Raw genomic sequence first — 25,665 nt, forward strand, 5'->3', positions numbered from 1 at the left:
CAAATTAATGTACCTACTTAATATGAAATAATCTAATATGTATATATTTGGAGTGAATCTCTAAGATATTTAAATTAATGTACCTACTTAGTATGAAACACTCTGATATGGATATATATTTGGAGTGAATCTCTAAGATATTTGAAATTAATAATACTTTTAAAGACGTAGTTGTAATCAATTAGTTCGGATACATGAATATGACATATAATAATTAATTATTTTCAAAGAAAAAATTAAGTAACATAATTTGTCTAATAAATAGATAATATACATGGAGTAATAAGCCTACAAATACACTACATTACTAAAGAAGTATTAAGAGATGGCAAATAAACTCGTTCTCGTAGATATTGCCCGAACACATTCCCGTTTTGACGGGGAATCCCCGCATTGACTAGGTATGAGTATGGGAAATCCCTGACTTTTTCAGTTGGGTATGAGGATGGGTATGGGGATGTACATATCCCCGCCATAATACCCGTCCCCGTCATATTTTCATTCTCGTTTAAATTATTAAAATATTCACAATTAATTAAGTAACTCTCTATATATATATATATATATTCTATTTTTTATTTCTTTTAATTATTTGGTTTGTCATGAAACTCATTCGTACCTCCAATATATTTTTTATCTTATCATAACCTTTATGTAATTATGTTAAAATGATGTATGTTAATTAAAAAAAATTATGCCTCACATTTGAATATTTATATTATTTTTTAATATTTTTATTTATTATATATTTTTCTTTCACATGAGAATGTTTGTACTCTCAATTTGAGGTAATATAACAAAAATTATTTACTTATTATTATTATTATTAATTTTTGTTTAATTTGAAGAACTCTTTTGTTTCATTAAAATAATTTTTGTTATTTTTCAACCATTGAGTATGTATGTTGATATTTGAAAAGTTTTCTTAGTTCTCTAAGACATTTTTCATCTAATCATACCTTAATTATACATTTGATTTCCTTTGTGCGATTTCTTTCGATAGTCTCTCAAATTATTTCTAAAACACACATTTGTTAGTTTTTTAATATTTTTATTTGTTGTTTATTTTCATCATGTAGAAAAATATTTCGATATATTCTATTTAATTATTTTTTACTTTATAACTCATTATTAATCATACTTTAATTTTTTCACTTTAAATTATGTTTGAAGTGGTTAAAAAAATTGATATTTAGGAATAGTATATGATAATTCACTACAAAAAAAAACATGAAATAGTGACTGATTTAGTCATTAACTCATATCAGTCACTATTTTTCGTCATTGGTGGTAGTAATTGATTTATTGTCTGAATCAGTGATTAAATTAGTGACCGATTCAATGATCGAATCAGTACTTGATTTAGTGACCAATTTAATTACTAATTTATTTGTAATTTAATGACAATTTTTTTGGTCACTAATGATATTTCTATTTAATTTTAACCACTTCAAACATAATTTAATAATTAGTTCTCTAATATATTTTCATCTTATCATACCTTAATTATATATTTGATTTTCTTTGTACAATTTCTTTCAATAGTCTCTCAAATTATTTCTAAAACACACATTTGTTAGTTTTTTAATATTTTTATTTATTGTTTATTTTCATAATGTAGAATAATGTTTTGATATATTCTATCTAATTATTTGTTATTTTATAACTCATTATTAATTATACTGTAATTTTTTCACTTTAATTGTATAAATAACTTTTGAAGTTCGAAAGATACAAAATCTATGTCAAAATTTTATTATTATGTTTATTATTTGTTCTTTGTGTCATTTTGATCAAATGATGTATTATAACTTTTATTAGTGTATAAAAAAGATATTCATTAGAATTTAAAAAATTGAAGTAAACAAACATTTAAAATATATTTTAATTTGAATATTTGTTTTTCTTTTATATTTTTTTGAAATATTTTTTAATTTTATCAACTAAGTTTCATCAATATTGTAGTTTGCAAATTTAATAAATGTTTTGGTTCTCATGAAATTTTATTTGGTATTCTAATCTAAAATGTAGACAATTATAATTTATTTCAAAATATTTGATATGGAAGAAACAATCATCCTTCTAATATTGAATATTTGATAATATTATATTTTCTTTACCGTAATTTTTTTCTTTTATAAAAATTAATATTGAAGTAGTTAGAACACGGGTACAGGTATGGGTACGAGATTATACCCGTTACCCGGTGGGGATGGGGATGAGACAAAAGTTTGATACCCGTTTGATTTGTGTATGGGGATGGGGATTAATTTTTTCTGCGGGGATGGGTATGGGATAGCGAAACCCGTCCCCGCCCCGCCCCGTTGCCATCCCTAGAAGTACTCCTTCAATTCTTTCCTTCATCATATTTTACAATTATTTTAAGTTTATTGACTCGATTTTTAGGAAGTCTTCTAAAGTAAATCTCCTCACGAACTTGGTACTTTCTTATTAGGATATAGCAACTCAACTCTTAAGAATCTTAGTCCTTACATGTCAAAAACACTTAATTCAAATTCAGTAAGAACATTTAGCATTCATCTTGGGATCTAAGTAAAAGACTTTTTCAACCATATTGCATATGCTTCTTACTTGAATCCAAACTCAAGCATCCATATCTTCATACCCATAGATGGATCCTAACATAGTCATTAATATCAAAAGCCACATGGAGACACTCATTTAGAAAAATGAGAGAAATATCTAACAAGTGGTAATCAATATGTAGGAAAAATTTGACAAAGACTTTAAACACCACTTGAAGCTCACATGAATATAACATTATTACAAGTTTCAAGGTCTAAATAAAAAAAAAACTCGACAATCTTGATGGATATTGTTCCATTCAATGCTTAGAGGCAAACGGGTAGTCTCAACATTCTTAACAGGTGTTCGAGTCTTGTACTGCCTAAACAATCAAAGTCCCTCACCATCGGTAAAGCATAAGGAGCTGGTTGACAAGTCTCTAGTACAAACATCAATTAGGCAAGCTCAGATCAAGCTCCAAGATCTTGTCAAAAAACCATGACAACCAATGATGCTAACTATAACACATTAGCCAGACATGATAGACAGAGTAAAAGACAAGAAAAAGGTTCTTGAACATTCTAAGAAAGCTAACAAAAGTTGAATACTCCTAAAGATCTCGTATGAGTTCCAATATTTCCACACAAAGAGAATTATGAATATTTGATCAACAATTTTCTTTTATGGTTATCCCTAAACAACTAGTGAACAAGGTCATGCAAGTCAACCTTTACAATTTTCACCATTTCACTACAGATTGAGTAGGTCCAGATTCCCAAATGGATTACCCTTAATATCAACAAATATGACAAATCAACTGATCTATAGACCCGTGTCAATGTATTCCAACCTCAAGCAAACCTATTTTCATGAGATATAAGAGTGAATTGCTAACACTTCCTAATCACTCTTAAAGATCAAGCTTTAAACTAGTATCATTTCCTTCATTCCAATTCCATTTGATTTGTGTCATATTTACATATCTATTTACCAACAACAAACTTGCGATAACCTTATCAACCTTCCTTAAACATGTCAACCAAAGAAATCACGAGTCACTCCTAAATTTTATGAATTGATTCGTTGTTACTTTTGATGATATCCCCAATCTACATTCGATGACAATGCATACTTTGTTATGTGGACTTCACCCAACATTTTTCTAAATTCCTTATATTTTAATCTTCCCAAAAAATATAAACGACCTTGGAATGTGAATAACTTGGTACATCACCATTAAAGAAAACTAAAGTGGGAACAAACAAGTCATAAAGACTCATATGTCCTCGATAGACACTTTTACTTGAGTTAAATATGTTTTTGGTCTTTTAACTTTTAGTGAAATTTGAAATTAGTCTCTCTTTGAAACTTTAGACCAATTAAGTATTTCATCTTTAAAAGTGTGTGAATTTAGTCATTTTTACCAAATATTGTTAAGTTTATTTGACGTTTTAAACATGTTTCTCATGTAATGTTGAAACAAAAATGTGTCAAATGGTATAAGTGACTAAAACATTACCATAAAATGCTCCAATATTATTTGAGAAACGCATTTAAAATATCAAATAAACTAAATAAAATTTAGTTAAAATGATCAAATTCACACATTCTTAAATGTAAGGAACTAAGTTGGTTTAAAAATTCAATAAAAAACTAATTTTAATTTAAAAAAAAAATTAAGTGACAAAAACGTATTTAATACTTTATATTATCAAAGGAAATATGACATCTATACTTCCATACTGATCGATATTTGATACATATTCTTACATCTTAATTTATTGATAAAGCTTGAATAAAAATACTTAATACTGTAGAGTAATAAATATAGAGGTGATTGCACTTTTCATCTTTTAGGTACGGCCATGGTTACGATTTTAGTTTTCAAATTACGTTAACTGTATTTTTTCTTATATTTGGAATGTGTGATTAATTTTTTATATTTTCAAACTTCCAATTGACTCTTCGCAATATTAATATAGTGATTGGGTGATTCCAAAACAAGTGAATATCACGTCAACAAAATTTAATTTATAGATAAACCACAATTGCACAGTTCTAATAGATGGAAGACATTCAGGAAAAAAAATGTACGTACCTCTGGATTAAAATATCATAATTACTAATATCTAGAGATTAACAATACTATTAAATCTAAAATACACAAATATAAATATAATTGGTAAGGGGATATTTTGTCTTAAAAATTAACTTTATTTAGTACTTTCAAAAAATTTAAACAAAAAGGAGATAAAAAATCTTGAAATATTTAAAATTATTTTTAACGTAAGGTCTACTAATTTTTTTAATATATTATACTTTTTTTATACAAATCATCCTAAAACACTCCATTAATTAATCTATAACTATAAAGAAGTATTAGATAAAAAAAAACAATATATTAATTATCTTAAAAATATACAAGATGTTCCCGCTGCAAGTGTACTACGTGTCTTTTTCACTGACTCATTTCCTAGTCATTCATAATTCCAATCTATAAAATTCCAAGCCAAATATATAAGCGGTCAATGTCCCACATCGGTTATTTCGAACTCGTCACGTATGCCACTGTTTATTACCAATTTTATAATTTTGGATTACAATTAAAATATATTTATACAACTTAACAGTCATCGATCATAATATTTATTAATTATTACCAATTAAAATTAAAGCACTTAATAGTACTAATATTGTATATTTTGCGAAATATTAAGGTGTTAATATACAACTTGAAAATATTAAATGTAATTACTTTGACTAAAATAAAAGGAATCCACTTTAAACAAATAAATGGATAACATGGAGAGTAATTTAACTCATCCAGAAGAACTATAGGCATTAATTATTAATAATAAGAAAGTCTACAATCAAGTATTGTTGTTATTATGAGACGTGCACGAAATACAGTTTTAAAATATGAAAATACTTGAGTTGTATTTTGGGTTACATTTTTTTTTTCAAAATAACTTATTAATAGTGAATCTTAAGTCAACTCATTATTTAGAATAAAATTATATATATATATATATAAAATATAGAAATTGTAATTAAAATTTCAAAAACTAGGTATAATTATATATACTGTTGCACTTTGGAGCCCTTTATGGCTTGTAATATTATTTAGGCTTAAAGATACATTTGGTTTCTATTTTTGTCAAAATTATTAAATTTGGTTCCTATTTTCGTTATTTGTTCAATTTGGTCCTCATTTTTGTAAAATCGCATTCAATCGAATCTTTTTGACAAACGGTGTTAAAATTATTAACGACACAGTGACATGGTGGAACTGTTTGGGTTACGTGTCAAATTTTTGAATATACGATGACACACATTGGCACAATGTTTAGTTAAAAAGAAATTGGGGAAAAAAGTTTGAATTACGTAAAAAGATAAAACATGGTTAAGTGAAAAAAAATTTAAAAAGTTTGAATTGAGGGTTTACTGTAGCGAGAGTTATCCTCGAGTGAAAAACTGAAATTGGGTATTAGAGTGGTCGAGAGATAGGGAAAAAATTAGGGTTCTTGGGTGGTGGAGGTTCTTGTTCATCAATTAGGGTTCGCGAAGAGGGGAAATTGCGCTTGGAGAGTGATTTGCGATTGAAGCTTGGAGATTGCACTTGGAGGCTGTCATTCGAGATTGGAGCGTCAACTAGGTTCAGGTTAGTGTTTAAAAAGTTGTACTTTTTTGATTGATTTCTGTTCTAGCTTTTCGTTTGTGGTGGCAAGACATACTTCTCAAACAGGAATTCCAAATCACCAACTGAATTGTACACAAGTTTCTTGCTAGCCACAGTTTTGCTTGAAACCCTAATTTCTTCTCCAAATTAATTTCACTAACTTTTAAACCTACAACGACCATAAAATTTCACTGTGCCAATGTCACTGCCAAAAATTTGACACGTAACCCAAACAGTTCCACCGTGTCACTGTTCCGTTAACATTTTAACACCGTTTGCCAACAGGACTCGATTGAATGTGATTTTACAAAAATGAGGACCAAATTGAAGAAACAACGAAAATAGGGACCAAATTGAATAATTTTGACAAAAATAGGGACCAAATGTATATTTAAGCCTATTATTTACTTATTATCATAATTTTAACCTTAGCATAGGTCTCCTTTGTAATTTGTTGTAATTTAGCATTAAAGATAAAAAAAATTATGATATTTTTTCCAAATAGTAAAATAATTAGTTTGATATCATTTCCGAATTTTAACTACAACTTTAATAATTATTAACTTTTTTTCAAAGAATTACATGTAACAGATAAAAGAATGGTTTGGTTCTTCTTTTATATATATATATATATATATATATATATATATATATAAAATGTGTCAAGAAAATGAGGAATGGAATAACATATTTTTCAAACCCAACTTTTTATTTGTAAAACAATGATAACCTGCAATTCTATTATTGCTTAATGTTGTACAATGTTACATATGTAATTTTGGATTAGTTCGAGTTAAACAACGTCGTCTCTGTCAGTGGTGTCATCATTTCAACTCTGAAGTAATCCCCCATTTTTATCCTCTTCTTTGTTTGGCTGCTGAGAAAATTTTCCAATTATTTTCCCTTGAGACTGTGAAAAGCTTTGCGATTACGAATTACTTTCACTGCAACAAAATCACTTCTGGAAGCCGCATTTGGAATTGCGGTTTCACTGCTTCTGTGCTGACAAACTGGTAGCGTGACGCATTTATCTAAGGTGTGAATTCGCCGTAATTGTATGTAACAAGAGCATGTGAATGTTCTCTTTGCATTTCGTTGATGCGTTACTTGAACCTGTTGTGTGTGCAGAAGAGGTTTGAATTGCTGCCGCAATTGCGGTTTGAAACCTCAAACAGTGGTTCTCTCTTCTGACTTAATATCTTTGTTTTGTGTTAATTTTATATTAATTTTACGCATTGTATTATAATTGTGTTATGTTTATGATTTTTAAAATTTGTGTGCTCTCTTATATCATATCCATGTCCCATGTCATATCCCTGCTTCCTAGCTATTGACTAGATACTTGAGGTTGCATTTTATTTGAATTTGAACCCTTTCCTCAAAACAAATGTATCTTTTTCTCTGCAGGAATTGATGTAAAATCTAATAGCTCATTTACATAAACGCTCCATTGTTTGTGTGTTCAGTATCTCTCATCTACTAGGACCATTATCTGGACTATTTTAGATTGTCAAAGGAAATTTTTGGACTTGTGTGATAAGTATCTCTCATTGTTTCATTTTCTGGCTTTAAATGCAATAGCATTATAGCATATACGGACTTGATGCAAATGCAAAAACATGGTGTATGAGCGAAATTGAGTAGATGCTTATAGTGCCGTGCACTTTCCATGGTTTGTGCTTAGTCTGTTATCGGCAATTTATGACTGTGTTTCTCGCCTTCTTTAGGTTATTTTTTGATAAATGAAGCTTATATTTAGATGTGCCGGGAGTGGAGCTAAGTTCTGTTTGTAACCAGGCCTTAATTGCCAAATTTGAGAAACCTTGTCTGGCTTTGAGTCTCACCCAAGTGAAAAAGATAGGGAGGAAGAGGTTGAAAAGGTATGAATGACTGGCCATTGATTTACATTTTTATGTTACAACAAATTTCGTTTTCATACTTCTATCTACTGACATATAACATCTGTCAGAACTTAGAAGCAGTCATAATTCCTTTATGGAGAGTTCTGAAGAGGAAAATGATGGAGTCTCCAGAAATCATGTCCCCAAGGAACTGATTCGTTTAGCATCTAATGGTGCAAAATTTGTTGACGAAGTACTCAGTGGTCAAAATGAATGTTGTCTGGAGAGTTTTCGCATGGATAAGCATGTATTTCATAAGTTATGTAATATCCTGCGAGCCAAGGGTTTATTGCGTCACACAAATCGAATCAAAATTGAGGAGCAACTAGCCATATTTGTGTTCATAATTGGACATAATCTACGGACAAGAGCAGTTCAAGAGTTATTTCGTTATTCTGGAGAAACTATTAGTCGTCACTTTAACCATGTTTTGAATGCTATAATGTCAATTTCACTGGATCTATTTCAGCCTCCTGGCTCTGGTGTTCCTTCAGAAATCTCTGAAGATCCTAGATTTTATCCATATTTTAAAGTAAGATTTCAGAAATGACTTTGATCACTATCTTGTATGGGTTGATTTTGTCTTACTTTTTAAGAACTCTTTAATAGGATTGTGTGGGAGTAATTGATGGTATACATGTACCAGTGACGGTAGGTGTAGATGAGCAAGGACCTTTCCGCAACAAGAATGGTTTACTTTCACAGAATATTCTGGCAGCTTGCTCATTTGACCTCAAGTTCCATTATGTTTTGGCTGGATGGGAAGGATCTGCTACAGACTTGCAAGTTTTTAATTCAGCAATTACAAGACGGAACAAATTGCAGGTCCCTGAAGGTAAATATTCTGTCATTTTATTTGGGTAAATTTATGTAAAATGCAGTTATGATTTAGGTAGTCATATTGTTTGAACTCTGTCTCTTGAATGAAACCAACTTCTAACACTCGGAAGTTAAAGTCATTTTATTTCAGTTGTATGATATACTAATTGATTAGGAAGATCTGAACTCCTTTGGCCTTTTAAATTCATATCAATTTCATTCTTGTACCAAAAGTTTTATGCTTCAATTATGTCCTAAATAAACGAGAGTAACAATTTTCAAGCACAATTTGGTTGTATTTGTGAGAGATTGATGGTTAGGAGATGACAATGGCAAAGGCCATCTTAAGTGATTGATTGGTGATGTATTCCTATTTTCACATAGCAACTAAGGGAAAACATTTCCAACTTTTTATATTTAAGACTCAATCGAAACATATGAAGCTAACACAACAAAAATGAAACATGATGCAAACTTAAGGGTCAAATGATTAATTATTTCCTATGACTTCCATACACTTTATCTTATGATACAGGTAAATACTACATCGTAGACAGTAAGTATCCAAATGTGCCAGGTTTCGTTGCTCCATATTCCATTGCTCCCTACTACAAGGAACTTCCCAGCGATTTCCACCCACAAGATGCTAGAGAGCTATTCAATCAACGGCACTCATTATTACGAAACGTCATAGATCGAACTTTTGGGGCTTTAAAGGCACGATTTCCTATATTGATGTCTGCTCCTTCTTATCCATTACAAACACAAGTGAAGTTGGTGGTGGCTGCATGTGCATTACACAATTTCATTCGCAAGGAGAATCCAGATGATTGGCTTTTCAAGATGTATGAGCATGGTTCATTTCCAATGGAGGAATCAGAACCCCCATTAGAGATGGCAGTAGCACCAAAGATGGATGTTGAGACCCAGACTCAGCCGTCCGATCATACTTTTGATTCTAAAGAAGTTGTAGTTGCTTCACAGTTAAGGAACTCTATTGCTGCTGAAATGTGGAATGATTTTATTCAAGATTTCCCCCCCTTGTAAATTTCTTTAATCCAGCTTATATGATCAGATTAGGTTTGCATTTTCCTCTGGATCCTTAGTATGCCATAATTTACTTTAGCATTTTGTTCAGAAAACAGAAGTATTCCTGTACATCACATCTCACATCATTAGCTTTTGCTTTTAATTATTGTAAGATGGATTATACACTTCAATATTGGGGCCAACGAACTTCCAATCCCTGCCGACAGATGAACACAGTAAAAAATTCAGATCTTCTACTGTAGAGTTTCCTTCAAAAAAATGGTTTCTTTGCCAATTTTTACTATCCAAATTTCCTATAGTTGTTTGGAAGATTTTTTTTTTTCTCTCTGTACCTCCTCTTGTTGCCAAGTGAGGTCATGTGGGTGACCTTCACATTCAATATTCATAGTCTGTTCAAGCCAAAAAGATATAGTTACATTTGGTGTACAGTGTACTCAAATGTTCATGGGACCATAAGAAATATACTGACATGGAATTGGGAATGAAGGTACATAGACAGAGAACTGACTTAGCTTGAAAGGCTAATACATTGCTGTCATGCTATAGAATTTCGCACGTGATTCAGTATCCCCCAAGACATTATGATATTCCTCTCTTTCTTCTGCATTGATAGTTTTATGCCATTCAATGAACTTCAAAATGTGATAATATTTTTGTTACACAACATAATTACGTTAACCTTTTACTTTAATTTAATAGCTCTACCAAATTTCTTAATATACTCGCTGCATAGTACACACATGTCTGTTATTCATCCTTTTTTATTTAATATATTTCTATAATCATTTTAATCTAGAAATGAATAAATAGTGGTCGAACAGTTACTACTTCAAGTTAACATATTTCTTGATTTGTTAAGATGGCAATGAAACAGGTATTTAAAATTTTCTTCTTATAAATAAAAATAGAAAACATGTTCTCAATTTTAGAAAGGCCAAAACCTTTATAGAATGAATGAGCCATATTTGTGCTTGAAACTTTTTCCATGAATCCCAAACCCCCAATTGAACTGTAAAGTTAAAGAAAACTCAAACTCCACGTGAATGTAGTCTGAATATTTGGAAGGACCATATGAGTTTGATGTGCTAAATCTCGTGCGCCATGTATGATGGCATAGCCTTTTCCCACTTTATGCAATTCCCTTTTGATCATATCATATGACTCATGCACTTTGGTGTCATTTCCACAATTTAAAATGAGTAATAACAACTCACAAGGTTGTATGAACATCTTGGTAACACCATGTATGAATACAATACAAATATTAACCTAAATAAATCTTAAATTATTAAAAATGCATCGATAACAATGAACTTAGGAAAATCATATTTTGACTCCCACAATTTGATTATCATTTTGTACTCCTTTGTGTAATTTAGTGTAGAGCATTGATTAATGTACCATTATCTTTTTCTTCAAAAGAATCAATGTCCAATACTAAGCCACATCGAAAATACAAAATGAGAGTCAAATTGTAAGAATCAAAATATCATTGTCCTTTAATTTATTAATTGGCTATCATATGTAATGTCATGTATAAAAAAATATGAAAATCTCTTGATCTAAGATAATATTTTGACTATAACATTTATAATGGTAAAACTACATTAAAAGTAATATAAACAAGTTAGAACATCTGAAAACATATATGTTTAATTTATTAAGTATCTATAATTTTATTTTATCTTTAACATCAAGTAAAATAAATTAGATTCTGATACAATTATTGATTTTTTTTATTAATAGATCAAAAAGATTCACCATAAATAAAATATATTGTTTATATAAAAAATTTGACATCATTTTTATATAAAATCTTTAAATCCAATGTTTGTGGGTCTATTTTTTTTATATTTCAACTTTTTTTATTTTTAATTAATACAAGACTTTCAGAGATTCTTAACCCTTCCTATATCTATTTCTCTTAATTCAAATAATTTGTAAGAGATTACTATTTAATCGATTAAAAAAAAAACTACGCTTTAATTCAGCTTTTTAGTTGGGGATATGGACAGAAATATACCATCGGTTGGGCACTACATCATGTGAATGAAAGTCTCTCTCAAGCTAGCTTTGGCTTAAATTGAAGATTTGAATCTTCATTTTCTTGTAACTTATACTTCATACCATTTATAATTTATATTCTCAACCTATGATTTTTAACAAGTATGACATTGAGTATCGTTGCAACTTTCAAGTACCATTAACGTAATTTATTAAATCATGTGGATTATGATGTTTCAGTACTTAATACTTAATTTATCTCCTTACTAAAGCCTGTCATAATGTTCCATATTATAATTCATCTTTTACCACTCACAAGCATCATTAGGTTATCTCTCCCCACTCATTCAGAACTATGCTGCATGTTACAATATAGATGTTAATAATTCAATTATTGTTTCAGGCCAATTTACAAACTTTAATTACACCAACTTTTTGTAATGGATAGAAGTTATAATGTTTCAGAGTTTAATATTAAATTAATCTTATTAACGGTTTTTTAGACCATATTATAATTTAGGGTATCCTCAAGTTTAGTAAAATTTAGAATTAGTTTCTCATCAAAACTTTTAACTAATTCAGTCCTTCATCTTTAGAAATGCGTAGATTTAGTCCTTCTAACATAATTTTGTTAAGTTTATTTGACATTTCAATTGTGTTTTATGATAATATTTGAGTTAACATTGAAGCAAAAATGTGTCAAACAACAATTAAAATACTATCATAAGGTACATTTGAAACGTAAGATAAACTTAACAAAATTTGATTAAAAAAGACTAAATTCATGTATTAAATTGGTTAAAAGTTTTGAAAAGTGATTAATTCCAAATTTCGCTACAACTTCAGAAACAAAAACATATTTAATCCTATAATTTATTAATGGTTCATATTTTTACTTTTTTTTTTTAATTTAAATGAAATTATTCTATTATTTCAGCTGAACTATATCTAAACTAACTCTAGTTGAAAAGCCACCAATGTTTTCCTCAGTATTCTCTCACCCAGTAGTATTATATAGGGTTAAATATGTTTTTGGTCCCTCAAGTTTCAGTGAATTTTGGAATTAGTCCCTCATCAAACCTTTATACCAATTTAGTCCTTCATCTTTCAAAATGTGTGAATTTAGTCCTTTTAACCAAATTTTGTTAAGTTTATCTGATATTTCAAGCGCATTTCATGATAGTATTTAAATTAACATTGAAGCCAAAATGTGTCAAACAGTGTAAATAATTTAAATACTATCATGAAATGCACTTGAAACATCAGATAAACTTAACAAAATTTGATTAAAAGGACTAAATTCACGCATTTTGAAAGATGAAGGACTAAATTAGTCAAAAGTTTTGATGAAATGACTAATTCCAAATTTCGCTGAAACTTGAAGGACCAAAAACATATTTAACCTTATTATATATTATTATATTAATTAAATATATTTTTTTCTAAATTACTTTTTTAAAAATATATATATATATATATATATATATATATATATATATATATATATATATATTTTGTTTATAACTTTTATATATATTTGTACATTTTTTGAAAATTATGTAAAATATCTTTCCAATAAACAAGTAAAAAAAAATATCATTTGACAAACGAAATTTACTATAAATTATGACATAATTTTCATGTATTTTGTTGAGGATAATATTTTATGTTACCTTTTTAAGAATGTAAGAACAAACTAAGTATATATACTAATTTAAAAACGAAACATAATTTTAGAAAAAAGATACTTACTCTTAAATTAAAAAAAAAAAATTGTTTCTTATTGATCTTCACAAAGCTAGTATAGTCTCTACTCAAAGTTTTCATCTTTAGCTTTAAAAACCATCTATCTAGGAACTCATTCCTTTCAAAACAAGAGTCATATTAAAGGAATCACATTTATGATAAACATTTTCCTTGTCCTCACACAACTATCAAATACTAAGTTAAGAAATTGTGTGCAAAAGTTAGGAGTAAAGAAAAATTTGTTCTGAGGAGAGAAAAGAGGAAAAACAATAATTGAGGCATCTTACCAATACATTTTGACTTATCCCTCCACCTTTTCTCAAATGTAACCTATAAGAAAGCAAATAAGGCTATAAACCTTAAAAAAAAAATGACATTATAAGCAATTTCTTACTTTTTACATTAAGGTTAACATTTGACTCAAGTCAATTATCCAAATATAATTAAATTAGCTGCATTAACAATTAACAATGTTCACAAGAGTTTCAAAGAAAATAAAAACCTACATTAAGAATGTAATTTCCAAGTTTGAATCCTATTACCTAACTCTCTTTTTATTTTGGTTTCAAAGAAAATGTCCAATTAAAAGTGGATTTGAAGTTTCCAAAACTGATAATCACCCAAAGCAAACAATCATTTCAAATGCATCACATCCTATTCCTTTGATCCCAACATGCTTTTTCATCTGTTCCTTATTCTGCATATAAACCTTCAAATCTCAACCTCAAAACATTCATAGTTGACACAAAATACTCTTCCCAAAACCTTCACAACACCTCAGAGATTTTCTCTGTTTTCATCTCTGATTCATCTCTCGCCACAAATCACAACACAACAATGCTGGATCCAGCCACTGAATTGGTGCCACCACCATCTTCACCCACAATCTCTTCCATTTCTTCATCTGATCTTGACACTGAGGTATCATCAAGTTCACTGTCACTGATTCATGTTGCATCATCTTTTAAACTTCTCAGAAATCTCAAATTTTTTTCACACCCCAGAATTTATTTTTCCTTTTTCACTTCAAATTAATCAAAAGTTTTAATTTTTTTTTGTTTGGGTTTCTGAATGATAGTCCACCGGATCATTCTTCCATGACAGAAGCACTACCTTGGGGACTCTGATGGGAGTGAACTTCCCCACGATTACATTCAGAGTCCCGTCACAGCACCGGAATCCAAATTCCGTGGCCGAGGTCACCGGCGGTGCAAGGAGGACCGCCGCCGCAGTCAAAAAGAAGAAAAGGGCTATCGTGTCGACGTCGACAGCAGCGGAGAGACGGCGGAAGTGGTGGCAGCTTTGCCGCGACGGTGACACCAGATCGGCGTCGCTCGGCGAGTTTCTGGAGGTGGAGCGACGGTTCGGCGACGGCGAGTTCTACGGCACGGCGGCGGAGCTCGAGGGGATGGTCGCCGGCCACCAGCAGAGGAACGGTGGAAGAGTGCTGTTCGTCGACGGGAGGGTTCTTCCGCCCACAGCCGACGTCGACGACGGAGCACGGGCGGCAGAGAGCCTTTGCAATCGGTTTCCTGTCGCGCTCGCCGGAATTTGCAGCGGCGGAGCCGCTTAGGTTGTTATGATAGCGTTTTTCCAATTTTTATTTTTAATATTTTATAAAAAGAAAAGAAATTTTTGTGGGTTTATTTTAATTTTTTATAACTTTTTTTGGATTGTTTGGCTTTTACAGATTGGAAGATTAAGATTCTTTTTGTCCGTGGTTTATATGCAAAACGCAAGCTTTGCCTTTTGGGCTTTTTACTTTTTCTCTTTTGTTCTTCTTTTGATAATTGTGGTCCACCACCTTATAATTACCAATTACTAATATTATTAATACACAGACATTATGGGTGATTGGTCGTAATCATATGCTGCATTTAGGCCAAAAGATAAAAAAAATTATTAGAAAAATATGGATTACAGAAAGATTTTGGTTCTTGATAAAATGATTAACCAAAATCAACGTTCAAGTAAATTTACAAGTTTTCTGACTTATTCAATCCGGTAAAGTTAATTGTAAAATGAATGAAAATATAGGCTCCACCTTAATGATTTTAATCTTCAAATTTTAGTAAAAATTGATATTAATTTTTCTTGAAAATTTTAAACTAATTTAATTTTTTATCAGACATACGTTTGAAGCGGAAAGTGTCAAACAGTCTAAACAAACTAAAATACTATAATAAACTTAATAAAATTTAATTAAAAAAAACTAAATCTAATTATTTATAGAGTTGAGGGACCAAATTGATTTAATATTTTCAAAAATAACCAATTCCAAATTTTACAAACATATTTGACCTTTCTTTCTTTTAATATAAAAATATCTTTCTTTTGATCCAACATTGATATTATTAACAACCCTTGTCCACGGTTTAGTGTTTTTTTTTTTTTTTTATCGATAAATGTTAATTTTAGAATTTTGTTAATAATCAAGTTGAATCCACATCTCTTTCAATTTTTCTTTCAAATCCATCGAGTCAACTTTATAACTTCCAAATATTAGTGAGAAAAATTGAACTATCAACTTCTCTCGCCTTTCATTCCAACTTTCCCATTAAACCAATCGAATAACTCTCTAAGTTCAGGGTTTTAACATCACATTTATACTGAAGAATGAAATCATCACATCTGAGAGTAGTAAACAAAAAACAAAGTAAATTCAATAGAGGAAATTGTGTCTGAATTTTCAACCCTCAGTTGAATCTCAATTTCTCTTCTTTTAAAAAGTCTAACCAGAACAATTATTAAAGCAAAGTACAATTTGCAGCAGCACAGGATTACAAAAATAACATTAATGATGAACAAATTTTGGGGTTCAGGTCCTTCCACACCAACTGTTTATGCTCATGAACAGCCCTTTTATTTTTTTTCTGTAGTTTCCAATTCCCTTACCTGATCCTGGTGGTTCAACATATTCAGAGATAATATGGGAGAGCCTAGCAGAAAGATTAAAGAAGCCTTAATGATTTCATTAAGAATAAACTGATAATCTACATCTTTAGTGACAAACCAGACATTGATTGAAAATTGAACTGCAATACAATATGCTGACATACATAGTTACATACCAATCCAAATTGTTCCTCCAGTAACAAGTAGTGTTCACCAATTAATTTAAATTGGTAGATGTAAAAAAGATTAAAATACATTATGTAAATTATGGTAGAACAACCGAGTAAGACATATGAAAGCTCTTGAGAGACTAAAGGAGAGCAAGAAACCTCCATAGAAGCAAAAAATAAGAATAAAAATAAAACATAAAAGAAACAGCCACAGAAATTTGAAAAGCAACGTACAAAAAGAAAGTTTACTCTTGTTAATTACATGAGAATTTTACAGGCTAAATCTTATATGCACTGTTGTTGATTTAAGAAATAGAAAATTTATTCCAAGAATAAATGTAAATTGCCTGAACTCGATTACCTCAAGAGAGTGCCACCTTTCATGAACTATTCGAGATGATCATGCAAGACTATATGCAATAATGCATTTTCCATGGGGTTCATTTCAACCTACACCAAAGCTGCAACAGTGCATTTGCCAAGCATTTATTCAAACCTATCTTTAGTAATAAGTATAGAAGTATAGATTTCAGTGTGAATTAGCTTCTGTATCTCACCAGGTTTTATCATTTGTTCAGATCTTCAGCAAACATTTCTTGAAGTAGCTCCTATGCTTTATCATTCTCACTTCTAAGCAGAGTCCATTGATAATGGTGTTATATGTGACAACATTACCAAGAGATGACTTTATAGTATCAAGAATCAAACTGTTGCAATGCATGTCTCTGAAGAGATTCATAGCTTCTTCCATCCCTTTACCCTTGTAATATTCATCAATCAAGATGCAATGCAATGGCTAAAACCATAAGTAGTGAATCCCCTTTCAAACATTAGGTTTAATAATCAATTTCCTAGAAAACATGGTGTGTTTAGGAAAAGGCATCTAACAAGATATTATAACTGATAACATTAATTGGCATACCACCATCATGCATTGCATAGAAAAGCTCCCATGCATGAGAGATTCTTCCAGATTTACACAACCCATCAATGAGGGAATTATAAGTCACGGAATCAGGAACCAAATTTCTGTGATGCATTTCTTTGAAAAGGTTCATGGCTTCAACAATCCTCTTCCTCTTGCAATACCCATTAATCAATATGTTATAACTCGAAACATTAGGAGTCAATCCCCTTTCAAACATTAGGTTAAATAATTCAATTGCATCGTCCATAAGTTGAGTTTTGCAAAGAGCATCTAACATGATATTGTAAGTGATAACATTAGGGGATGGCCCACCATCACAAATTGCACTAAAAAGTTCCCACGCATACGAGATTCTCCCAGATTTGCACAAACCATCAATAACAGAACTGTAAGTTACAATATTAGGAACCAAATTGGTGCAGTGCATTTTATTGAAGAGGATCAAAGCTTCATCAATCCTTTTACTCTTGCAATACCCAATAATCAAGATGTTATAACTCCAAACATCAGGCACAATATCCCAATCAACAAATGTATCAAATAACTTTCTTGCCTCATCCACATCATTGTACAAGCAATATCCACTCATCAAAGTGTTGAAAGTAACTACATCTGGTTGTTCACCTCTTTCAATCATCAAATTACACATATCATGAGCTTTTGTGAGCATTCTGTTTTTACATAATGCATCAATCAGTATGTTATAGGTATAAACATTTGGGTTGACCTTTTTGTCAACCATATCACACAACAACTGGGTAACTTCTCGCCACTGCCCCAAACTACAAAAACCATGAATCAGACAAGTGTAAGTAAAAATATCAGGACTTATTCCCCGGCTAACAATTTCTGAATATAAACCACACGCCTCAGTTACAAATCCATCTTTGCACAAACCATCAATCATAATATTGTAGATTACTACATTAGGCTTAACCATTTGCCCTTCCATTTTCTGCACGAACTCAAAGGCACCTCTTATCTGTCCTAGTTTACACAGCCCATTGATCAAGGTCCCATAACTAACTTCATCCAACAGGAACCCCTGAGCCACCACGCTATCATGAAAGTCCACAGCTTTCCTAACCTCACCATTGAGACAAAGCCCTCTCATGAGCGTGGTTAAGGTTACTGGATTGGGCTGATAACCCATCTTGAGAACCATGCCCAACACTGAAAAGGCAAAACCCAAGTGACCCAAGTGACAGTAACAATTGATCAAGATACTCAAAGACACTATAGAAGGGGTAATTCCTCTCAACCCCATTTGTTTAAACAATGATATAGCAGTAGGGTAATGCTTCATCTTCACTACTGACCCTAAAATCATGTTAAATTCTACAACAGATGGAAGAGGGTGCATAGTGATTAAGCGACTGAATAAGGCCACAGCATCACCAATGGCATCAAACCCATAATTGTTTTTGGCGTTTTGGTTTTGGGAATAAGAAAAGAACCTCAGAAAGACACTAAATTTGGGAATGGCGTACCTTAAGCTTGTTGTCTTAGCAGTGTACGACATGACAATCTTCCTTCCAAGTATGACCAAGATTGGATTTTTCTTTTTCTAAGCTTCCACTCAACTGCTCTTTCCAAACTTTGAACGAAGAATTAGTTGGGGTGAACTTCACAACACTCATATCCTGCGAAGATTTGCATCCAATAATTGAAACCAATTAAGAATTGAGAAGAAGAAAACAGAGATGAGAGAAGCACCTCACTAACCCATACAACCTTTATGCAATTGGATAGTTGGCAAACTTATTAACATTTTCTTCTTATATATGCATCTCAAAATATTAATGAAAAAAAAAAATTAAAGACAACATACCTTGTTCCCTCAGAGCACACTTTCTTCTTCAAACGCCCAAACACAAAAGTGGGACCTGGCAGCAGCAGCATCTCCTCTGTGAGCACGCACGCCAGTTTACATTAGGTTATATCTCTCCTCTCTCTGTATACTCTTTAATTTTGTTCCAAATTTGCGTCTTCTTCGTTTATGCTTTCTACACTTGTTTCTTGTCTGCGATTTCTCTGATTATTTTTCCTCTTTGTCATGCAGGTGAAATGTTTGCTTTTAGGACGAACCGAGGCAAATCTAATTATTCACAAACAGTTTACAACACAGAAAAAAAAAAATCTAATTAACAACCAATATATCTCTAATCATACTCTTTTAAATAAAATTATTCTGACAGATGTTATATGTCAGTAGATAGAAGTATGAAAACGAAATTTGTTGTACCATAAAAATGTAAATCAATGGCCAGTCATTCATACCTTTTCAACCTTTTCCTCCCTATCTCTTTCACTTGAGTGAGACTAAAAGCCAGACAAGGTTTCTCAAATTTGGCAATTAAGGCCTGGTTACAAACAGAACTTAGCTCCACTCCCGGCACATCTGAATATAAAAACTAAAGAAGGCGAGAAACACAGTCATAAATTGCCGATAACAGACTAAGCACAAACCATGGAAAGTGCACGGCATGATAAGCATCTACTCAATTTCGCTCATACACCATGTTTTTGCATTTGCATCAAGTCCGTATATGCTATAATGCTATTGCATTTAAAGCCAGAAAATGAAACAATGAGAGATACTTATCACACAAGTCCAAAACTTTCCTTTGACAATCTAAAATAGTCCAGATAATGGTCCTAGTAGATGAGAGATACTGAACACACAAACAATGGAGCGTTTATGTACATGAGCTATTAGATTTTACATCAATTCCTGCAGAGAAAAAGATACATTTGTTTTGAGGAAAGAGTTCAAATTCAAATAAAATGCAACATCAAGTATCTAGTCAATAGCTAGGAAGCAGGGATATGACATGTGACATGGATATGATATAAGAGAGCACACAAATTTTAAAAATCATAAACATAACAGAATTATAATACAATGCGTAAAATTAATATAAAATTAACACAAAACAAAGATATTAAGTCAGAAGAGAGAACCACTGTTTGAGGTTTCAAACCGCAATTGCGGCAGCAATTCAAACCTCTTCTGCACACACAACAGGTTCAAGTAACGCAGCAACAAAATGCAAAGAGAGAACATTCACATGCTCTTGTTACATACAATTACGGCGAATTCACACCTTAGATAAATGCGTCACGCTACCAGTTTGTCAGCACAGAAGCAGTGAAACCGCAATTCCAAATGCGGCTGCCAGAAGTGATTTTGTTGCAGTGAAAGTAATTCGTAATCGCAAAGCTTTTCACAGTCTCAAGGGAAAATAATTGGAAAATTTTCTCAGCAGCCAAACAAAAAAGAGGAAAAAAATGGGGGATTACTTCAGAGTTGAAATGATGACACCACTGACAGAAACGATGTCGTTTAACTCGAACTAATCCAAAATTACATATGTAACATTGTACAAAATAATAGAATTGCAGGTTATCATTGTTTTATAAATAAATAAAAAGTTGGGTTTAAAAAATATGTTATTCCATTCCTCATTTTCTTGACACATTATATATATATATATATATATATTAGAAGAACCAAACCATTCTTTTATCTGCTACATGTAATTCTTTGAAAAAAAGTTAATAATTATTAAAGTTGTAGTTAAAATTCAGAAAAGAAATCAAACTAATTATTTTACTATTTGGAAAAAATATCATAATTTTTTTATCTTTAATGCTAAATTACAACAAATTACAAAGGAGACCTATGCTAAGGTTAAAATTATGATAATAAGTAAATAATATTACAAGCGATGAAGAGCTCTAAAGTGCAACAATATATATAATTATACCTAGTTTTTGAAATTTTAATTACAATTTCTCTATTATATATTTATATATATATATATATATAATTTTATTCTAAATAATGAGTTGACTTAAGAAACGTAATACTAATATAAATACAATATCTTCTTGTATGAATATACTTATTAAAATAAGATTCACGATTAAAATGTTATTTTGAAGAAAAAAAATAGAATGTAACCCAAAATACAACTCAAGTATTTTCATATTTTAAAACTGTATTTCGTGCACGCTCATAATAAAAAAATACTTGATTGTAGACTTTCTTATTATTAATAATTAATGCCTATAGTTCTTCTGGATGAGTTAACTTAGTCTCCATGTTATTCATTTATTTGTTTAAAGTGGATTCCTTTTATTTTAGTCAAAGTAATTACATTTAATATTTTTAAATTGTATATTAACATCTTAATATTTCACAAAATATACATTATTAGTACTATTAAGTGCTTTTATTTTAATTAGTAATAATTAGGTTATATCTCTCCTCTCTCTGTATACTCTTTAATTTTGTTCCAAATTTGCGTCTTCTTCGTTTATGCTTTCTACACTTGTTTCTTGTCTGCTATTTCTCTGATTATTTTTCCTCTTTGTCATGCAGGTGAAATGTTTGCTTGTAGGACCAACCGAGGCAAATCTAATTATTCACAAACAGTTTACAACACAGACAAAAAAAAATCTAATTAACAACCAATATATCTCTAATCATACTCTTTTAAATAAAATTATTCTTTTAAAATAATTAATATACTATTATTAAATCACCGTTACTTTTAAAATACCATTTTTTATAATTTTACATTTAGTTATTTTAAAACCAATATTTATCAGATGAATTTGATTTATTGAGTGTGACTACATAAGTCCAATTCTTTTACCTAGGTGCCATCTACAGTAATCTAATAGCTATATTTAGTTCAGAAGTATGATCCTTAATATTTAGTTTTAACTCTTAGATGGAATGTAGTTAAATACAAGCACTTAAGTTCATTTTCTTAAGTTCATTTTCTGTTTTACAATTTGAAATAAAAGCTCTAAATATGGTCAGAGATTCGACCGTTATGTTTGAAACCTAAGAGTACTCAGTGTAATGCTACAGTTTAGGAGTGTAAGAAGAAAAAAGAAAAAAGAAAAAAGTAAGGAATGGGGAGAGTGATAGAAGAACCAAAATTCGACTATGAAGCTCTCAGACAGGCTCGTATGTTAGAGAATCAGGCATGTTTGAGGTTTTGACATAGTTGTCTGTAGTTGAAAGTACTCACACTTATATTATGTTTTTGTCTGATGGACATGGTGATTTTATGCAGGCTAGGTTGAAGTCTCTGGGTGTTGGAAAAACTGTTTCTGAGCTTAGAAAACAGGTAAAGGAACAACAACCACCTCGTTGTAGTTACCAAAAGAAAGTCTACGGTCTCACCCCTTTGCGTCGTTCCCTTAGAATCAGCAACAACCTTACGCCACCACAATCTAATTCCACACCCCTTTCAACACCAAAACAAGGTTTAGCCTTTTATTTATGTTTAGACATGTCAAAGTGAGCCAACCCGGCTCACTTTCTAGTGAGCCAGAAATTTTCCAACCCGACTCAACCCACCACGAATTGGTGGGTTAAGTGGGTTGGCTCACTAACCCGTATAAAAATTAAAAAAAAAAATTTTTTTAAAAAAAAATCATATTTGTAATTCTTTTTCTTCTCTTTTTTTATCTATTGTTGAATAATGCATATAAAATAATTGGTGATTTATGAGATGAATGTTATGCACCACAAACAAATATTAGTAAAAGCTTCTGCCATAGATATGCAACACTCTCACAGCATCGTACCAATATCGCAGAAACAGAATCATAGATATGAGACTAATAGTCTGCAAAACTCCCTTAGTAGAAACAGGTAGTCTGCAAAACTCCCTTAGTAGAAACAGAATCATACATAATTACACATATAAATACAAGTTTAGAATGAATATTACAGTGGCCAATTTAGATCTTTCTACAATTTAAAAACTTGAACACATTTACAGTGGTCACTGATGTTGCACAGGAGCAGAACATATTATCAGGATAGAAGAAAACAGAGAAAGGGAAAGAAAGAAACCTGAAAGTGGCTAGGCACAGGAGCAGCAGGAGCAAAAGAAGCGTCGGCTCGACCACCACCGAACGGCCGGTACCAACGTCGACCACCGCCGCCAAAGAACGACCGACGACCACCACCTCTGGGCACCACCGCCACGAACACGAGTGAGAGGGAAGGGAAGTGCGAGTTGGTCGAAAATGAAAATGAGAAGAGAATAAGGTTAGGGATTGCGTTTTCTCTCGACGCGACCACCACCGAACGACCGCCACCAACGTCGACCACCGCCGCCAAAGAACGACCGACGACCACCACCTGTGGGCACCACTGCGACGGACACGACTGAGAGGGAAGGGAACTGCGCTGTGTGGGTCGAAATTGAAAATGAGAACAGGACTAGGTTGGTTGGGGATTGCGTTTTTCCTCAGCTCGACCACCACCGAACGGCCGCCACCCAACGTCGACCACCGCCGCCAAAGAACCACCGACAACCACCACCTATGGCACCATCGCGACAGGGAAAGGGAAAGGAAAAGAGAAAGGGAATTGCGCGCTGCGTGAAAATGAAATGAATCAGGGATTGTCTAAATTTTTTTCAGATTCTGAAAAATATTAATTTTAAATAATTAATTTTATTAAATTAGGTTTTTCTAAATATAGGTGGGTTGGTGGGTCAACTCACCATAACCCAGTTCGAACCCGCATAACCTGTGGGTTAAGTGAGCTCAACCCGTTTTGACTTATTATCACAAAAAAAAAGTTTCTCAATCCAATCCAGCTCGAACCCGTGGTGAGCCGGGTTGGCTCACGGGTTCCGGCTCAGACATCTCTATTTATATTGTTATGATAAATATAAAATATGTGATGGTTTTGCATAACTAATAAAAAAGATACTTCTTTTATGAACATGGGTTGGAAATTAATGTTTTTTTATTTTTTTTTGACAGATAAGGTAACTTTGTCTGGGGAGAAAAAAGAGAAACAGAGACCTGCCAATGCTCCTCTTGTGAACCTAAGCGATGCTGATCTTCTGCTTTCATCAGAGAATTCTGGTAGGCGGTGTAATAGCAAAGGCAGAGGTAGTATCTACAATCCAGTTTTGGGAATATGCTGCCATTTTTGCAGGTTCATTTTCTCAGCTCTCTTAACAACAATCATAGATTAATGTATTTTTTTTTTTCTGTAAGTTAAGGATCACAAATTCTACACAGTCTGTGGTATATGCTTTATATAATTATAGCTAATGTAAAAAGGTGATAGCCACTGCATGAAAAATTGATTGATAAGTAAAGGGTTTAGTATGAAGCTCTGGACATGAACAATGTTAAGAATTCAAGTATGAGTCTAAGTCTCACATTGACCAGAATTGAGAAAATAGAGCACTATATAAGAATAAAGACCCATAAACTCTTTGTTTTAAAGTTTTGGGTTGAGAGTGGTGTCAGTGTCTTATGTAGTTAGACTCAGATCTCATTGGTGTTGTTCTCCCCAGTTATACCCCTCCTGTAAAACCTGACAAGTGGTATGTAAATAGAAACATGCAGAAACAAAGTGTTCAGTGCAAAGTTCCTTTTTGAGGCACTTAATAAAACTTTATGTAAAGTCTCTTTTTGCTGTAATTGATAATTAGTTCAATATGCCTGAGGAAGCGAAAGATGCCTCCAACTGGAATAGCAGTATTTAAAGGTTAGTTCTTTTTCCATTCTCACCTCCTTTTTGTTGTTGTAATTGATGTATATTTTTGTACTGAGTATGTGATTTTTCTTTTGATCGACTGAAATGATGAAGCTCGTGAAATGGGATATAAATCAGTGGCACATCTACTAATGGAAGAACTTAAACTTGGAAAATGCAAGTGATGATTGTATGTATTCAAGAGTTGGTTGATCTTAATTTATTAATATTCAAGCCTAAGGTTAGACTTCAATTGTCACTTTTGTAACATTCTCTAGTGTAACTCTATACCCGTAGTGTCTTCTGCAACCTGATAAAAAAAATCCGAAATTTATATTTCATTCATTTATCAGTAGGCATCTTTTCATTGCATTGAAGCTTATTTGCATAATTTAAAAATTGTAATGAGTTAAATC

At 31.6% G+C, this 25,665-nt stretch overlaps 4 protein-coding genes across 10 annotated transcripts; 3 read left to right on the plus strand and 1 right to left on the minus strand.

Annotated features, from left to right (window-relative positions):
- Positions 1–7,061: 7,061 nt before the first annotated feature.
- Positions 7,062–10,204, plus strand: LOC114181220 (nuclease). The gene is made up of 5 exons (XM_085672251.1): positions 7,062–7,241; positions 7,933–8,085; positions 8,175–8,638; positions 8,716–8,941; positions 9,461–10,204. The coding sequence occupies exons 3-5, from the start codon at positions 8,201–8,203 to the stop codon at positions 9,970–9,972; spliced, it is 1,176 nt and encodes a 391-aa protein (XP_085528377.1). The 5' UTR covers positions 7,062–7,241; positions 7,933–8,085; positions 8,175–8,200; the 3' UTR covers positions 9,973–10,204.
- A 4,129-nt stretch (positions 10,205–14,333) lies between these two features.
- On the plus strand, positions 14,334–15,486 carry LOC114182343 (uncharacterized protein At3g17950-like). Its single transcript, XM_028069204.2, has 3 exons — positions 14,334–14,646; positions 14,804–15,298; positions 15,416–15,486. The coding sequence occupies exons 1-2, from the start codon at positions 14,563–14,565 to the stop codon at positions 15,296–15,298; spliced, it is 579 nt and encodes a 192-aa protein (XP_027925005.1). The 5' UTR covers positions 14,334–14,562; the 3' UTR covers positions 15,416–15,486.
- An 877-nt stretch (positions 15,487–16,363) lies between these two features.
- On the minus strand, positions 16,364–24,159 carry LOC114181655 (uncharacterized). Of its 7 annotated transcripts, none has more exons than XR_003603882.2 (6): positions 23,600–24,159; positions 19,999–20,452; positions 19,550–19,816; positions 17,348–19,361; positions 17,152–17,251; positions 16,364–16,664 (listed from the first exon to the last, which is right to left on the minus strand). XR_003603882.2 is itself a non-coding variant. In XM_028068166.2 (4 exons), the coding sequence occupies exon 4, from the start codon at positions 19,238–19,240 to the stop codon at positions 17,660–17,662; it is 1,581 nt and encodes a 526-aa protein (XP_027923967.1). In that variant the 5' UTR covers positions 19,241–19,361; positions 19,550–19,816; positions 19,999–20,452; positions 23,600–24,159; the 3' UTR covers positions 16,364–17,659. The 7 variants fall into 7 exon arrangements, 1 of the variants encoding a protein (XP_027923967.1); XR_014994337.1 differs by having other exon boundaries at positions 16,364–16,760; XR_014994335.1 differs by having other exon boundaries at positions 16,364–17,251; positions 19,999–20,132.
- Positions 22,601–25,601, plus strand: LOC114181656 (uncharacterized). Its single transcript, XM_028068167.2, has 5 exons — positions 22,601–22,719; positions 22,812–23,004; positions 24,523–24,700; positions 25,206–25,261; positions 25,364–25,601. The coding sequence occupies exons 1-5, from the start codon at positions 22,648–22,650 to the stop codon at positions 25,432–25,434; spliced, it is 570 nt and encodes a 189-aa protein (XP_027923968.2). The 5' UTR covers positions 22,601–22,647; the 3' UTR covers positions 25,435–25,601.
- The last annotated feature ends 64 nt before the right edge of the window (positions 25,602–25,665 follow it).

This window comes from Vigna unguiculata, chromosome 4, assembly GCF_037176805.1.
Source record: "Vigna unguiculata cultivar grain cowpea cultivar isolate G323 ecotype 2 chromosome 4, ASM3717680v1, whole genome shotgun sequence".
Lineage (NCBI taxonomy): Eukaryota > Viridiplantae > Streptophyta > Magnoliopsida > Fabales > Fabaceae > Vigna > Vigna unguiculata.